The sequence below is a fragment of the Quercus suber genome, unplaced genomic scaffold (genome assembly GCF_002906115.3).
Source record: "Quercus suber isolate HL8 unplaced genomic scaffold, Cork oak 2.0 scaffold_500, whole genome shotgun sequence".
In the NCBI taxonomy this organism is placed as follows: domain Eukaryota; kingdom Viridiplantae; phylum Streptophyta; class Magnoliopsida; order Fagales; family Fagaceae; genus Quercus; species Quercus suber.
The window spans coordinates 368616-384343 of NW_027069949.1; the positions used below are offsets into that span (position 1 = coordinate 368616).

Here is a 15728-nt window from a genome sequence, read left to right on the forward strand (position 1 = left end):
CTACTTTATTAGTATTTTCTTTTTTGTCTGTTTAATGTCACTTTGTTAATTTGCTGACTTTTGGGACCCCTTTACATCATTTGATATTTTCTTAGCAGGTTGAGTGTATGGCATTTTTCATTGGATTCCAATATACATTTGCAGTCACCATCATGTCATTTCAAAAGAGTATCATTTGCATGAATCATCAATAATCATCATATTGCAATCCACACTTAACAAACCATCCATACATATATACACAAGTCCGACATCCAACATGCCCATAATTTCAACCTCACAAAAAGAAAGGATAAACTTACATCAAAAAGCAGTGTTTGGGCTCTACACGGTTATCACTTCTGGACCTCTGGTACCATTCACTAGCACCAAACACTGCCCATTAAAGAACAAACTGATCTGGAAAGCCCATATTATTCTGCTATTCTTACACTTCTTCCCCTCATACAGACAAGGAAAGAAGAGCTAAACTTATAGTAGAGCTTTTAATGATGCTTGTTAGCAACATTACACTGCTTTCTGATCTCACCCTTTGTACCAGTTAAAGGGTTGTTCTCAGAGAGCTTGGTGATGGCTTTAGCAAACTCCTTGAAGAAGTAGGCCTGGCTTTTTGCCATTTTCTTCACATAAGGCTTTGTCCTCTTGTCTGTTGCTAGTTGGTGGTCCACTATCAACAAGCCCTTCTTGTCCAATATGTTCCTGTAATAATTGTTGTCTAGAACCATTGGTGTGCCACGGTCATTTCTCACATATTGAACAGCCTTGGGGTCTGGGATTGCGTCAGGGCACTTGTAGAGCATGTGCTCAACATGGTCAGGGTTGAGTGCAGGGTCAACTTCTGGGTACAAACGGTGCACTAGCTTTACACAGTGAGTTCTTCCAACACTGTGAGCTCCTGTAGTTATACAAAAACAAATTAGTTATACCAAAAATGCATGGTGACATTTTGTTAGGAAATTTTTTTTTGTATAATTGTCTACCTATGCAAATCCATCTAAAACATGTTGCTAGGCTAAATTACAAATTAGCCTCTCTAACCTCAACCTGTTTTCATTTTGTATTTAAGTCCTTTAAGTTACATTTTTTTTCATTTCAGTTCTTAAGCTTTAATCTATTTCAATTTAGTCGTTCTAGCTATTTTCAATTTTCAATTCAGTTTTTTTTTTTTTTTGATATTTCAATCCTTTAACTTTAATTTGTATCAATTTAGTCGTCCGTAATTCTATTCAATCTCGCCTTTAATTTTAATATTTTTTTACTTTTAAAAAAGGTGTCATTTTGGTAGTATTAAATGATGTAGATTAGACAAAAATGAATGGATTTTTCACTTTTCAAAAAGGTGTCATTTTGGTAGTATTAAATAATGTAAATTAGACAGAAATGAATAGAAGGGCTAAATTAGAGGGTATAATTAGTAATTTAACATACAGACTATGTATATACATTTCTATACATAATATGAGCACGATGGAGATGTGAGGGATTTTATGCACCTAGCAAAGCAACCAAACCAGGGGTATCAACACCCAGGGCAGAAAACCTCTCAAGGACAACAGAGATGCTCTCATTGTGGTCTGGGAGGTATTGCTCAACTACATCTGCTCTGCTCTTCCTACCATCTCTTCTTCCGGTCTTGAGAGGGATATGAGGGCCTCCAAGCTGTACAAATGTTATAAACAGTTTAACATTGACATTCTAGAATAGTACTATGCTACTAGCTTTATGGTACAATAAGCAGATCTGTTGTAACGATCTTGATTTTTTTAGCCATAAAGGGAAAGGCACCACAAACAAGAACATCATAGCAACAAACTTAGAACTGCATGCAGTTTGTGAATCACAACAGCAAAATCCATGTTAAGGAATGGTACTTTTTAGAACCCAGAAAATTCAATTTGTGCATAAGTTGGGTGTGGATCCACTGATCCAGTATGCAACTGAACAGTTAAGATCAAGAACATATTCGCATTTGCATGCATAACAAAGAAGGTAGTTAATGGAACTCTATAAAACCAAATGACTGAAAGTGATATTGAAAAAGAAAAACAGAATTGAGAGGTTCCAAGGTAGTTACTGAAACAATGCCATCTCTAGCAGACAACACAAGGATATCTGCACATGAAACCACTCCAGGGCACTCCCTCTCCACAGCTTCTTTGATGGTATCAAGGTACCTGAAGTTCCTTAGCCCAAAGCTCCTGTCTGTCTCCTTCTCAGACAAAGTCCTTCTTGTGGAGTCCAGTAATAGTGAGGCATCACATGACTAGTTCACAAACCAACCAAAGAAATGCTTTTGTCAATATCTAGCAAATTTTGCACGCAAATTAAAAACAAAGATGAGAGCTTTACCTGAACAGCACAATCATGGAAGATGTTCCTGAGCCATGAGAAAGCAGTGTTCTTGTGGCGCTTGTAGAGAAGCTTGACTTGTTCTTTGATAATGTCTTCAGCCTGAGGGCATGTATCCTTGTAAAAGTTCATTACAAGACCTGGGTCTTGCTCATTATCAGCCAAAGCATGCCTGAGAGACACAGCTGAGAAGGACAAGAAAGCTAAGAGGAAGAGAGCTTTGGAAGACATCTCTCTATTCTCACTAAAGGTCACTTGGCTTTGCTTTGGTTCACGAGGTGTTGCTTAAATAAGCCACACAGGAATTAATTTGCTATTAAAGTATGACATAAGACTTATATTTATCCAATTGTAATTGGGTTTTTTTTTTTAAATTTTGATGCTCTTGACCTTTTTTACACTTTTAAGCTATGCAGCATTTACTGCTCAACAGACTCAAATATTTTAACCTTATCTTTTGTTGAAAGTTGGACATACTTGTACTAGAGCTTACGGAAAATACTCAAAGCAGTTATGATCCATAAAACTTATTTGTGTGCTGAAAATAAGTAAAGTAGGGGGCCCAATCCAAGGCCTACTGATGCGGTCTTAACTGCTGGATCAAGATTTCTGACAATCCTAGTGGAATTTGCTTAAAATGCAAACTCATTAGAATTGAATGAATTCTGCTGGTTTCATAGCATTACTTTTCTCATTCTAAAACAAGAGTTAATGCTACTTTCAAAATTTTGGCTGAAGAATAAATTTCCCAATTCAATCTCTTAAAAAATTAGTGTTAAGTCTGTTTTCCAACCATCTATTTCATATTCCATAGAAATTAGAGTTTTATGCATTGAGGTTTTTTCTTTTTTTTTCCCCCATAAATTTGAAAATTAAATTCACTTCCTCAACCAAAATAGTACACGAATTTGATTGTTGTGATTCAATAGGACTAGTGGATGACAGGAATTTAGACCCCTTAAACAACCAGATTGCGTAGCCTAGATTAATTAGCCAAGTTGTTACTTAGTCAAATTAAGCAATTCTAGGTCAAAACAATCCAAACAATCATATCAAGAATATAAAGCAGCGGAAAATAAATAACACAAGATATGATCACCTAGGAAACCACACGATAAAAACCTGGGGAGGATTTGACCCACCGATCCTCAAGGCATAACAGAATTCACTATGAAAGAATTGAAGTTCTTACAAAAGGACTACAAGCTCCCCGCTCGACTTCCTAATGCTACCCACCAGTAGAACTTCCTGACACGACCATGCGCAGGCTCCGAATCCACGGACTACTTCTTTCTTGAATTCCTCAATCAGCTACAAGCTCCCCGCTTGCTTTTCTTTTAAGTTCCAATGGTTGCAACGGTAATGATCTTCAAGATGTTGAAATCATCTCTACCTTGAAAACCCTAAGTTTTGTGTAAAAGAAAGCTCCTCAAAGATCTCACAAGAGATTCACACAAAACCGCAATGTATGAGCAACAAAGCAATATGGACAACCTCCAAAAACGTGGCTAGGGTTTAGTTTATATACCTAGGGTAAAAACATAAAACGCTAAACGTTTAATGAAGTAGGGCTGAGTTGGAAATTCTGCAGAAAAATCAACCTGTGCGATTTTCGATCGATTGAGTCTATTATTCGATCGATCGAGCCAGGCCAAAAGTCCCAAGAACTTCTGCAGCCACTCGATTCCAACTTTACAATATTAAACCAACTTTGAGCAAGTCTAAATAAGACTAAATACAATGTTTTGATCATAGTTTGCCAACATTACAAATTAGAGTTCTAAATACATAAAATCCTAAGACCTTAGAACCTAACAAACTCCCCCTTTGGCAATCCGTGACAAAACCCTAATTAACAGCTCAAAGTTTTACAAATAAAAAGCCCTTTACAAAGATAATGCTCATAAATTCAAATTCAGCCTACTACTATCCATCAGTTGCAAGTGTAGACAGCTGCTTAGTTGAATCAACCTGTATAATCCTGAAATACTCAACAAACGCATAAACGCATGTGTGACAGAAAAGAGTAAAACAACAGGTATAACATTCTTGTAAGATTCACACAACACAAAATAAAGACATATCCGAATGATCAACTCAATCAATATAAATCAATACGCAGTGAATCACAAAGCAACAAGAATCAATAAAAATAACATGTATATCAATCAATGTTACTCCCCCTAACATGAATATCCCCAAAAATGATATACAAAGTGAAGCACCTAGATATAATCTAAAAACTCCACAAGCTCCTCAAAGCAAAAAATCTCCCCCTAACTACAAAAACTCCTCTACAAGACAAAACTCAAAACTCCACTCCCCCTTTTTGTGACGGAATGCCAAAGGACAATCACAAGTCGCCATCAAAAGGAGGTGGTGAGGGTGAATGAAGACGCGCAAAATCAGCTCGGAGAGCACGAATCTCGTCCAGCAAGTCCACCAAAATCTGACCATGAGCCGTCTGAATGGTCATGACAGTCTCCAAAGTACGACGAACATCGAAGTCGGCCGAAGGAGGTGGAGGAACATCAGCAGCAGCAGCATCATCACCAACTGGATCAGGAATATCCTCACCAGCAAGACCTGCAGAAGAAGAAGGAGGAGGTGCGCTACTAGAGGGCTCAGACCTAGGGTGTTTAGAACCAGCTCGAAGATGAGCGGCCCTCTGTCTAAGAAAAGACGCACCTATAGGAGCTATCACATGAACGGGCTCAGAGGAAGGAAAGCCACTAAGATCAAGATAGAGAAGAATCCTATGAATGAAAATAGGATGTACAAGAGCATGAGCAGAAGATGAACTCCTATAAACATCGTTCAAAGAACGAAGAAAAAGATGGGGAAAACTAATAGGAGCATCAGTAACCAGAGCGTACAGAAATACACACCTCTCAAGAGGAATAGTGTGAACATGGGAAATGGGCCAGATAGAATGACAAGCTATCCTAAAGAACAGATAGTGTAACCCGGAGAGCTCAGCAGAAGTGATCCGAGGATCAGAACCCCACTGGACAGTAGTACCAGTGATGTAAGACAAAACATCGCTAATCTCGGGAGACTCATCATATGGATAGACAGGATGCTGGACCAACGGTACCCCTAGAGCATCAGCCACTATCCGAGGAGTAATGGAGTACTCTACGCCTCGTATCCAACTCTTTACTAGAGTGTTGGAATCATAGATGCGGATAGAGATGTTCGAATAGAACTCTCTAATCAAGGCAGAAGGTGGAGGAGGATCAGAAACATCCACCAAGGGTAACCAGCCCCGACGCTCAAAATTTGCCCTAATGGCAGGATCGAGTTCATCTAACAGCACAGAACGCTCAGCCCATATCTTTCTCCTAATGTTTAGCTTCTCAAAAATCTCTTGGTTTTTCTCACTCGGAAACCTCTCACTATCAAAGGATGGAGGGGGTGAAGGAGAAGGTGAGGGAACACTCCTACGGGCTCTAGTTTTCCTAGGCATAGTGCTAAGGAAAGGACAGAGACACAAAGAGAAAAACACAAAGAACAAGAGAAAACAAAACCAAGGGCAGACTGCAAATTAGCACAATAAAGAATATAGAACAAAAATCTATATGATGCATGAACAATAACATGTTGTGATGCATGATCTAAATGCAGTGAAAAATTAAGTTTAATTGAGAGTAATTGGACAAAATTGGCTTGAACAAGGAATTTCTATCAAAAATCCCAAAAATTTGAAAAACCACTTGAAAAATTTGCAACAAATTGATGAATTGAGCATTACAAAACACAGCACATAGATTATAATGCTTAATTACACCAACACAACAAGCCAATTTCATCAAATTCTACCCAATTTAACAAAAGCCCCAATTCGGATCAAGAACAAACCCTAGAATTTTCAATTTTTCACAAAACACAAAATTGATCAAATTAACCACCAAGGATCATTAATATAATGTGTCCCCACAAAAACCCAATGATCAATTTCATAAAATAAGGTTTGAATCAACAGAAAATCCAAAAAGAATAAAGTCCGAAAATTACCCTTAAATGCATGGATTTATGCATGAAATAATGAAAATAACATCAAAAGGAAGGGCAAAAGAGTCTTACCGGCTTGAGGAAAGAGAGATTTTGCAAAAACAACGGAGGAAAACGACAAAAATCTGAACTGTGGAGTCTTGCCAACGCGGAGAGAGAGAAAAAGTTTGAAAAAGGTTTGAATAGAACCTTTGAAAAAGTCAGAACTGAACTTTTAAAAAGCTTTTCCACGATATTCGATCGATCGAAAATTACATTCGATCGATCGAAAAGCACAGTCATTTTAAGACAAATGAGAGCACTTTTTCGATTGATCGAAAAATAGGTTGGATCGATCGAAATGGGCAGAGGCTCACTAAATTTTGGAAAAATCACAGTTTTTGAAAGACACAAGCCGAATTTTGAAAATAACTCCTCAAAGCATTAAATTGAAGAAACAAAATGCATGAGTATGAGATGGAATGCTTTTTCAAAAACCCAAAATTTTGAACCCAATATTCTTAAACAAATTGCAATCAACCTCCCATTATATTTTCTCAAGCAACAAATATGTTGTGCATAAATCTCAAGATATTTTCAAACTTGGTTGGTCAGACCAAAAACACACACTAGCATGTACAGTGTTTAACAAAGAGTAACTTGTGTCGTGTGTGATACTAGCAAAAACTTGAGATACATGTGAGGTGATATGTGAATAGCAATCAATCACAAAGTCTACAAAATTCATCACATAGAATTCAAAAGAGACTATCACCTAAAGAGTTACATCCTATAACTCCCACATCTCCTAGAACAAAAGCTTGCAATCATGTAAGTTTCTTGTATTTTTGCCTCTTATTTGCATGAGATGGCATTCAGCCTAATAGTACACACCGGTTTGAATTAAGTGAATTGGCATCAAGCCTAATAGTACACACCAGTTTTAATTTATTTTGAGGCTACACCTTATGTTCTTTTTGTGCATGTGCTACACTTTCTCGAGCACAGAATCTTATGATATGCACTAAGGTGTTCATGATTGGCTAGTGAACAGTGGTGAGATGGTTATTTATGCCTTTCTCAAAAGGATCAAGTCCGACAGTCAAATAACATGTGACTTCAAGATTAAGACAAAGTGATAAACACCATAAACATCTTTCCCACACAACATGCACTACAAAGCTCAAACTAGTAAAGTGCAATAAAGTAAGCTCATCCAAGTTAAACAAGGTACATAAGACATGTTATGTGTAAATAAATTGACCAACCTTGTTTTTCAAAAATCAAGAACAATATGTTCAACATAAATTTTGCTTCCTCCTTTTCCCTTTTTTTTTTTTTTTTTTTTTTATTTTTAATTTAAAGGAAAACAAATAAATCCTAGAATGAAATGCATGAATGTAATGCAATGCAAGTCCTAGAACAAAGAAAACACAAAAAAAAAAAAAACAATGGTCACAAAAGAATAGAGCAATGAAGCACAAGGACCATGTCAGAAAGACTCAAGTATTTCGAGTCTTTTGCATCCAAAACTTTTTAGATGCACCATGAGCATTGGAGTTCTTATTCACATTTGAGTGATTCCCAACTCCATGATTGGAATAAAGGTTTAACACCTTTACCAATTCACCAATTAATGCCATAGGATCTTGTGCTTGAGGCACAGGCACTTTTGGTTTATTTGCTCTCTTATCAGCTTGAAGCTTGTAACAGTTAGGACGAATATGTCCAGACTTACCACAATAATGACAAACCCACGCAGGTTTACCATGCATCTTGTCCTTAGATTTGGTAGGCTCCTTAGGTTTAGATTCTCTTAAGTCTACCCTAGTCTTCTTAGGTGGTGAAACTTCTACAGGTTTAACTACCTCACTCACAGGTGGTTTGACAGTATCACTCACAACCTCACTCACAGAAGGTCCAGAAGAAGAAGAAGGAACAAAAGTAGTGGAATGTGGTCCAGTATCAAAGATGCTTTCAACATATCCTAACCCAGTTTTATCAGAAGGATACTTTTGAACATTCAGCATGTGATCAAGTTTAGAACTAGCAGATCTAGCAACAGATAAATCATGTTCCAAAGTTCTAACTTTATCAAGCAAAAGCATATTCTCAGATTTAACATTATTCAAAAGTTCATTTGCATCAAACAGTTTAACAAGCAAATTTCTCTTTTCAAGCTCAAGAGAATCAATTTTCTTTAGGCCAAGATCAACTTTCATAGCATCCTTTGCAGCAATTTTGCAAAGTTTGTTATAGGCCTCTTGAAGATCTGCATCTTCAGAGAGTTCCCCATCAGAAGGGTTCTCTTCAGCAGATATGCCTTCATTGACTATAGCAGTAGCCGTGAAAGCAATGAAGTTTCCATCCTCGTCACCACCGGACTCATCATCAGAAACCTCATTATCACTAAGGGTTACAGCCATAGCTTTACCCTTAGTCCTTAAGAATGTAGGACATTCAGACTTCACATGACCATACCCTTGACAGCCAAAACACTGAGGACCCAAAGAGTTATTAGAAGATTGACCAGAATTTTCTCTAGGTTTTTCAAAATTGTTAACCTTAGTGGGATCATTCTTCCTAAAATTTCTAGGTTCAGCAGTGTAAGTACCTCTTGCCTTTCTATTTGTATTCCTAAGAAAGTTCTTAAAGTTTTTGGCAAGATAGGCAATCTCTGTAGCAGAGAGCTCATCATCAAATCCACCACCATCAACATCATCAACTGACTTAAGAGCCATTGATTTGGATTTGTTCACTTTAGGTAGGTCAGACTCATAGGATTGAAGAGATCCTACAAGCTCATCAACAGGGATGGAGTCCACATCCTTGCTTTCAGTTATGGCAGTCACTTTGGGTCTAAAGTCTTCAGTTAAAGATCTAAGAATCTTCCTAACAATCTTAGGTTGATCATAGATTTCACCCAAATTAAAAGCAGAATTAACAATATCATTCAGTTTGGCATAAAATTCATCAAAGGATTCATCATCAGACATCCTAATGTTTTCAAACCTAGAAGTTAATTGCTGCAGTTTGTTTATCTTAACTGCCTTTGTGCCTTCATGCACAGTTTGGAGGATTTTCCAAGCAGTATGAGCAACCTCAACATTAGAGATTCTCTTAAATTCCTCCATAGAAACAGCATTAAAGATAGCATTCATAGCTTTGCTATTGAAGCTTGCTGCTTCTTTTTCAGAAGTTTGCCACTCACTCACAGGAGTAGCGGGCTTCTCCCATCCGTATTCAACGGAATTCCAAACCCTTTCATCAATGGATTTCAGGAATGCTTTCATCCTTACTTTCCAATAGGCATAGTTGTTCCCATCAAAATGAGGAGGAACAAACAGAGAGTGTCCATGCTCCATGACAACAGGGGTCAAGGATCAGCTCAGAGATTAAAAATCTCAAACAAAAAGAGCTACCTGCTCTGATACCACTTGAACGGTTTTAGACCCCTTAAACACACAGATTGCGTAGCCTAGATTAATTAGCCAAGTTGTTACTTAGTCAAATTAAGCAATTCTAGGTTAAAACAATCCAAACAATCATATCAAGATATAAAGCAGCGGAAAATAAATAACACAAGATATGATCACCCAGGAAACCACACGGTAAAAACCTGGGGAGGATTTGACCCACCGATCCTCAAGGCTAACCTGAATTCACTATGAAAGAATTGAAGTTCGTACAAAAGGACTACAAGCTCCCCGCTCGACTTCCTAATGCTACCCACCAGTAGAACTTCCTGACACGACCACGCGCAGGCTCCGAATCCACGGACTACTTCTTTCTTGAATTCCTCAATCAGCTACAAGCTCCCCGCTTGCTTTTCTTTTAAGTTCCAATGGTTGCAACGGTAATGATCTTCAAGATGTTGAAATCATCTCTACCTTGAAAACCCTAAGTTTTGTGTAAAGGAAAGCTCCTCAAAGATCTCACAAGAGATTCACACAAAACCGCAATGTATGAGCAACAAAGCAATATAGACAACCTCCAAAAACGTGGCTAGGGTTTAGTTTATATACCTAGGGTAAAAACATAAAAACCTAAACGTTTAATGAAGTAGGGCTGAGTTGGAAATTCTGCAGAAAAATCAACCTGTGCGATTTTCGATCGATCGAGTCTATTCTTCGATCGATCGAGCCAGGCCAAAAGTCCCAAGAACTTTTGCAGCCACTCGATTCCAACTTTACAATATTAAACCAACTTTGAGCAAGTCTAAATAAGACTAAATACAATGTTTTGATCATAGTTTGCCAACATTACAAATTAGAGTTCTAAATACATAAAATCCTAAGACCTTAGAACCTAACAGTGGAGATCAAGATTTATAAAATTATTGATAACTTTTTCTTGGTATCCACATACCTGTCTTTTCCTAATTACTATAGGCTTTACAACTAATTGATTGGTTTAACAAATTTGGCAATTACTTTTTTGTATCCTTTTGTCCAGTAATATTATTCTCATCAAAGATACCTGCCATGACAGATAAAATTTAAAAGAAAAAAAAATTGCAATAATTGCCATAGATATAAAGTATATATTTTGTTGATAATCAACTTTTACGAAACTGATGTAACAGCTCAGATTGGTAAAACATCATTAGCCGAGGAACCAAATGGGAAAATTTCATCATGTGTCTGGTGTATATATCTCCCCTCTCACATAAGAATGAAATTCACACTCGTGGGCCAAATTCAAAACTCCATATAGAAGAGAAGATTTGCATATCTTCTTGTCACCTCCAAATTTATAACTAGTTGCAACCAAACCCTTAATAGGTAGAGGGTGATTCCTTAATTTAAGGAAAAGATTGGGTGAGATTGAATCCCTAAGATGCTATGATAATTCAATCTTTGGGTTGTATAAGTAGCACCCATCACCAACTCTAAGAAGTATGAATCTAATAATGGGACAATTTTAATTTCATCCATATTCACTTAGTTGTGTTATTTTGTTTCTCAACTATCAATTGTATTGATTTCTAAAGTCAATTTTATTCTTACTTAATTCAACTTCTAAGAAGAAAATTGGTTTTATTTTTAAAGTCGATGAATGAATTTGACTTGATTTTGAAAGTTGATGGATGAAATTAACACAATGACACAACTAATAGTTGAATTGAAGGACCTTGATTTTAAAAGTTAAAAGGATGAAATTAACACAATTAAATGTATAAGGATGAAATTGAAAAGGTAACAAATAATACAAGGACCAAAATTGTATTTACTTAGAATAATACAAGGATTAAGTGCGTGGTCTATTGACTTTATTCACCTAACAAAACCTGAACATATATATTTACTTAGAATGGGATGTGGAGGTAAGAACGCCACAGTTCAACCTAACCATGATGGATTTTGACTAAACTCTTTTTTTTTTTTTTTTTGGTAATCGATTTTGACTAAACTATACCCATTTGTGAATTATATTATATATGAGACAGGCAAATCATAGATATATAAACTGATAGCTATGTGTGTGGACATGAATAGTATAATTCTTGTTAACCAAAAATAAATGAATAGTATAATTCTATTTATGGAAACCCTATTGATATGTCATATGTTGAACTATAATTTGTTTTTGAGAGAAAAAGCTAAGGCATGAATGCTTCAAAAATAGTCTATGATGATGGATGAAATTAACACAATGACACAACTAATAGTTGAATTGAAGGACCTTGATTTTAAAAGTTAAAAGGATGAAATTAACACAATTAAATGTATAAGGATGAAATTGAAAAGGTAACAAATAATACAAGGACCAAAATTGTATTTACTTAGAATAATACAAGGATTAAGTGCGTGGTCTATTGACTTTATTCACCTAACAAAACCTGAACATATATATTTACTTAGAATGGGATGTGGAGGTAAGAACGCCACAGTTCAACCTAACCATGATGGATTTTGACTAAACTCTTTTTTTTTTTTTTTTTGGTAATCGATTTTGACTAAACTATACCCATTTGTGAATTATATTATATATGAGACAGGCAAATCATAGATATATAAACTGATAGCTATGTGTGTGGACATGAATAGTATAATTCTTGTTAACCAAAAATAAATGAATAGTATAATTCTATTTATGGAAACCCTATTGATATGTCATATGTTGAACTATAATTTGTTTTTGAGAGAAAAAGCTAAGGCATGAATGCTTCAAAAATAGTCTATGGAAAATGTTAAAACCACAACATTTTTATAAATTGTAAATGTGGTGAGTAATTATTAGTAAATAAAAATATTAGTAGTTGTTTTCAATGAAAACTAAAATAATTTACCACTTTAACAATTTGTAAAAATATTATAAAATAGTCTATAACAGTAGCATTACTCATTTTATTTCATGTAAAAGCTCACGGCATCATCTCCAAATCCTTCTTTGCCCTTGGTCCTTATCTATAAGTACACTTGGTTGATATTAGGCCAACCCAAAAATAGAAAAATACACTTGACTTGATGTTTACCACCTCTTGCTGGGCAGTAAAAAACCAAGTAAACAACAGAAGCGAAAGCCGAGGTACCTTTCTTTCACTTCCAAGTGGGGTAGCCCTTTAATTGCATTATTAATGATTGCTGATATAATTGCATAGCTTATTGAAGCTTCTGAAGCATAAAATGGAAGATACCTGTTATGCTATTAAAGAGATAAGTACACATTAACTTATCAGTTCTCATTGATGACCATCTGCTGGCCCCCGGGCTTTCGGCATCTTATTGATAAATGTAAGTGTCTTACTTTGTAATTAGTATTGAGTGATGTTTTGAACATAGTTTCAAACCTCATTGCAGTCTATTCATTGGAATGGAATAATTTAGTATTGACCTATTTTGGCGTGCTATTTCGAGAGTATCGCTAAAGTTATATATATATATATATATATATTACAAAATTTATATACTTAAATATGCAATATTATACCATATCAAATTAAAGTATACAAGAAAAATATATTATTAAAGTAAAATAATAATAAAATGTCATATGCAATATTATACCATATCAAATTAAAGTATACAAGAAAAATATATTATTAAAGTAAAATAATAATAAAATGTCATACGTGTGAGAAGTAATATATATATATATATAATTTAGATAAAATAAATAATGATTTATTTATAAACCGGTCAAAAATCACCATACCAAGTGGAATTTAGTAAAAGGGACTGAAACATGTAGAATGGAGTAGAATGAGCTAGAATTTAGAACAAGATGGAATAGGGAGGTGATTTGTAACTGTTAACTAATTGGAAAGGAAAATTCCAACTAGAATAGAATGGAATTCAAAACTTTTTTTTTTTAACCTGACTTCTTTATTTGTATGGATAAATTTAGATATAATTTTTTAGGGGTTTTATTTTGGATTCCCAATTTAATTTAAGCACGTAACCTATATTGACCATTGAATATATAGATTGAAAGAAAACATATTCTATATTCTATTGATTAATACAACCATATGATTGAATTTAATTGGGAAACAAGAAATATATGATTTAAGAAACTTCACCTAAATTTTTTCATGTTTGTATTACCTCTTGGAAATCAAAGATGATCCTTAAATTTAGTACATTTTTTAGTTATAATCTCACTTCTCATGTTATCTTTGAAAGTTAATCATTTGCCCTTTTATAAATTTCATCATAATTAATATGTCATTATTTGTTACTTATGAATTTACGAACTTAGAAGCATTATTTTACAATATCTTGTTTACAAATCTATTTTAAGTTCCACAAGTAGAAAGAAATTTTGCTCAAAGAAAAAAGAGGTTTGCAGGTGTGATTATTGAATGATTTTTTTTCTCACAGTGTTTCAAAAAATGATGTGAAAAATACCAAAACGAATGCAGAAAGTAGAAACATCATTTTCATTATATAACTATAGATCAGGTCTCATCCCATCACTACCATATAAAAAGGGAGGTCTCCAAGAACACAAACAAGAAAGAAAAAAGAAAAAAAGAAAGAAAGGAATGGCATTGACAGTGACACATTTCCTCTGGCTTGTGAACAAAAATGAGCCGGACGCCTCTTCTCCATCTCCAATAGGTATTTGCACTAAAACCGCTATCACTACACCACAACTTTAGTGTCTGTATATATATATATATATATATATTTAATAATTAATTGAATTTTTTCAATTTAAAAAATTAGAAAATTAACCACAACATATAACAAAAATTGATGGAGAAGTCTTAATTGATTAAACTTGAAAGTTAAAGGATTAAACTTGAAAGTTAAAGGACTAAAATGAACAAAAGTAGAGTTAAAAAACTTAAATGAGTTTAGTGAAACATAGAGGGTAAGTTTTGCATTTTAACTTCTTCTTTTTTCTTTTTCTTTTTTTAATCTCCATAGAAAAGTAAGATTGGCTATTTGCCTCTATTTCACTAAAGAAATATATATATTTTTTTTTTTTGTTAATTAATACTTAAGATAGAATAAAATGGAATGAGAAATATATATATATATATATATCTTTCAATTCATTCAAACTATATATTTTTTTCCTCTTCCTCCCAAACATTGCAGACGGAATTAATGTAATTTAGATGTTAATAATTTACTACTAGTTTACTTAAAGCCATAAAGGGTTCTTTATTATTATTGATGAGGGGTTCTACAGTCTTCTACATTATAAAAGATTACATAATTTGTGGGCATTACCAAGTTAGCATAAAAGTGGAGTGGTACCAACTGCCAAGTGGCTGGAATGGAGCCAAGGTAATTGACTTGAATGGACCGCCCTCGACAACGCGGCCACCGACACCTACACTTGAATTTGTATTCTATTCTACAAGTAGCTGTTGTTCTTTATACAAAATTAGAAAGTTGAAACCCTTGCCATGAGTGACGACTCACACTCTCACCATTGCATCACTCACATAATGATGCTTAGCTTATACCTTTAGTGCTAGACGTAGATGTAGAAGAAGGGTTTTACAATCTATACATTATCATTTCCTATTTAATCTTTAGTTAGCTAATCATCATAGATATAGAAACCAACATAATAAGTAACTAGCACTTTTTGGAATGAATAGTTCTAGAATCACAAATTATTCTATAATTCACAATGGTAAATTGTTAACTATCACTTACACATGAACCAACTATTTTTATTCACCGATCACACTTTGCCACGTCATAATTGTGGCAAAAAATTGTAAAAATTTTTGTGGTCTTATGCTTTTTCTTTTGGAAATACTTGGTAAAAAAATAAAGGAATATTTATAACTTCTCAAAAGAGTATATATATATATATATTTTTTTTTTAAATTAACTAATTAGTTTATCAATAATCTATGCAGAATATTATACTAAATAGTTCCCAAGATGTGATATGGCAATCTGCAAATATAAAAA

The 15728-nt window shown here is 34.6% G+C and overlaps 1 protein-coding gene across 1 annotated transcript; it reads right to left on the bottom strand.

The window, feature by feature from the left end:
• Positions 1 to 174: 174 nt before the first annotated feature.
• Positions 175 to 2634, bottom strand: LOC111999481 (peroxidase 42). Its single transcript, XM_024031608.2, has 4 exons — positions 2350 to 2634; positions 2075 to 2263; positions 1494 to 1659; positions 175 to 895 (listed from the first exon to the last, which is right to left on the bottom strand). Exons 1-4 carry the CDS (start codon positions 2578 to 2580, stop codon positions 486 to 488), a joined length of 996 nt encoding a protein of 331 aa, XP_023887376.1. The 5' UTR covers positions 2581 to 2634; the 3' UTR covers positions 175 to 485.
• Positions 2635 to 15728: the final 13094 nt, after the last annotated feature.

Coding starts and splice junctions, on each gene's coding strand:
- LOC111999481 (XM_024031608.2), bottom strand. CDS start 2,580: ATGTCTTCCAAAGCTCTCTTCCTCTTAGCTTTCTTGTCCTTCTCAGCT. Junction 1,660..2,074: donor CTAGAGATGGCATTGTTTCA/GTAACTACCTTG, acceptor ACATTTGTACAG/CTTGGAGGCCCTCATATCCC. Junction 896..1,493: donor TGGTTTGGTTGCTTTGCTAG/GTGCATAAAATC, acceptor GTATAACTACAG/GAGCTCACAGTGTTGGAAGA.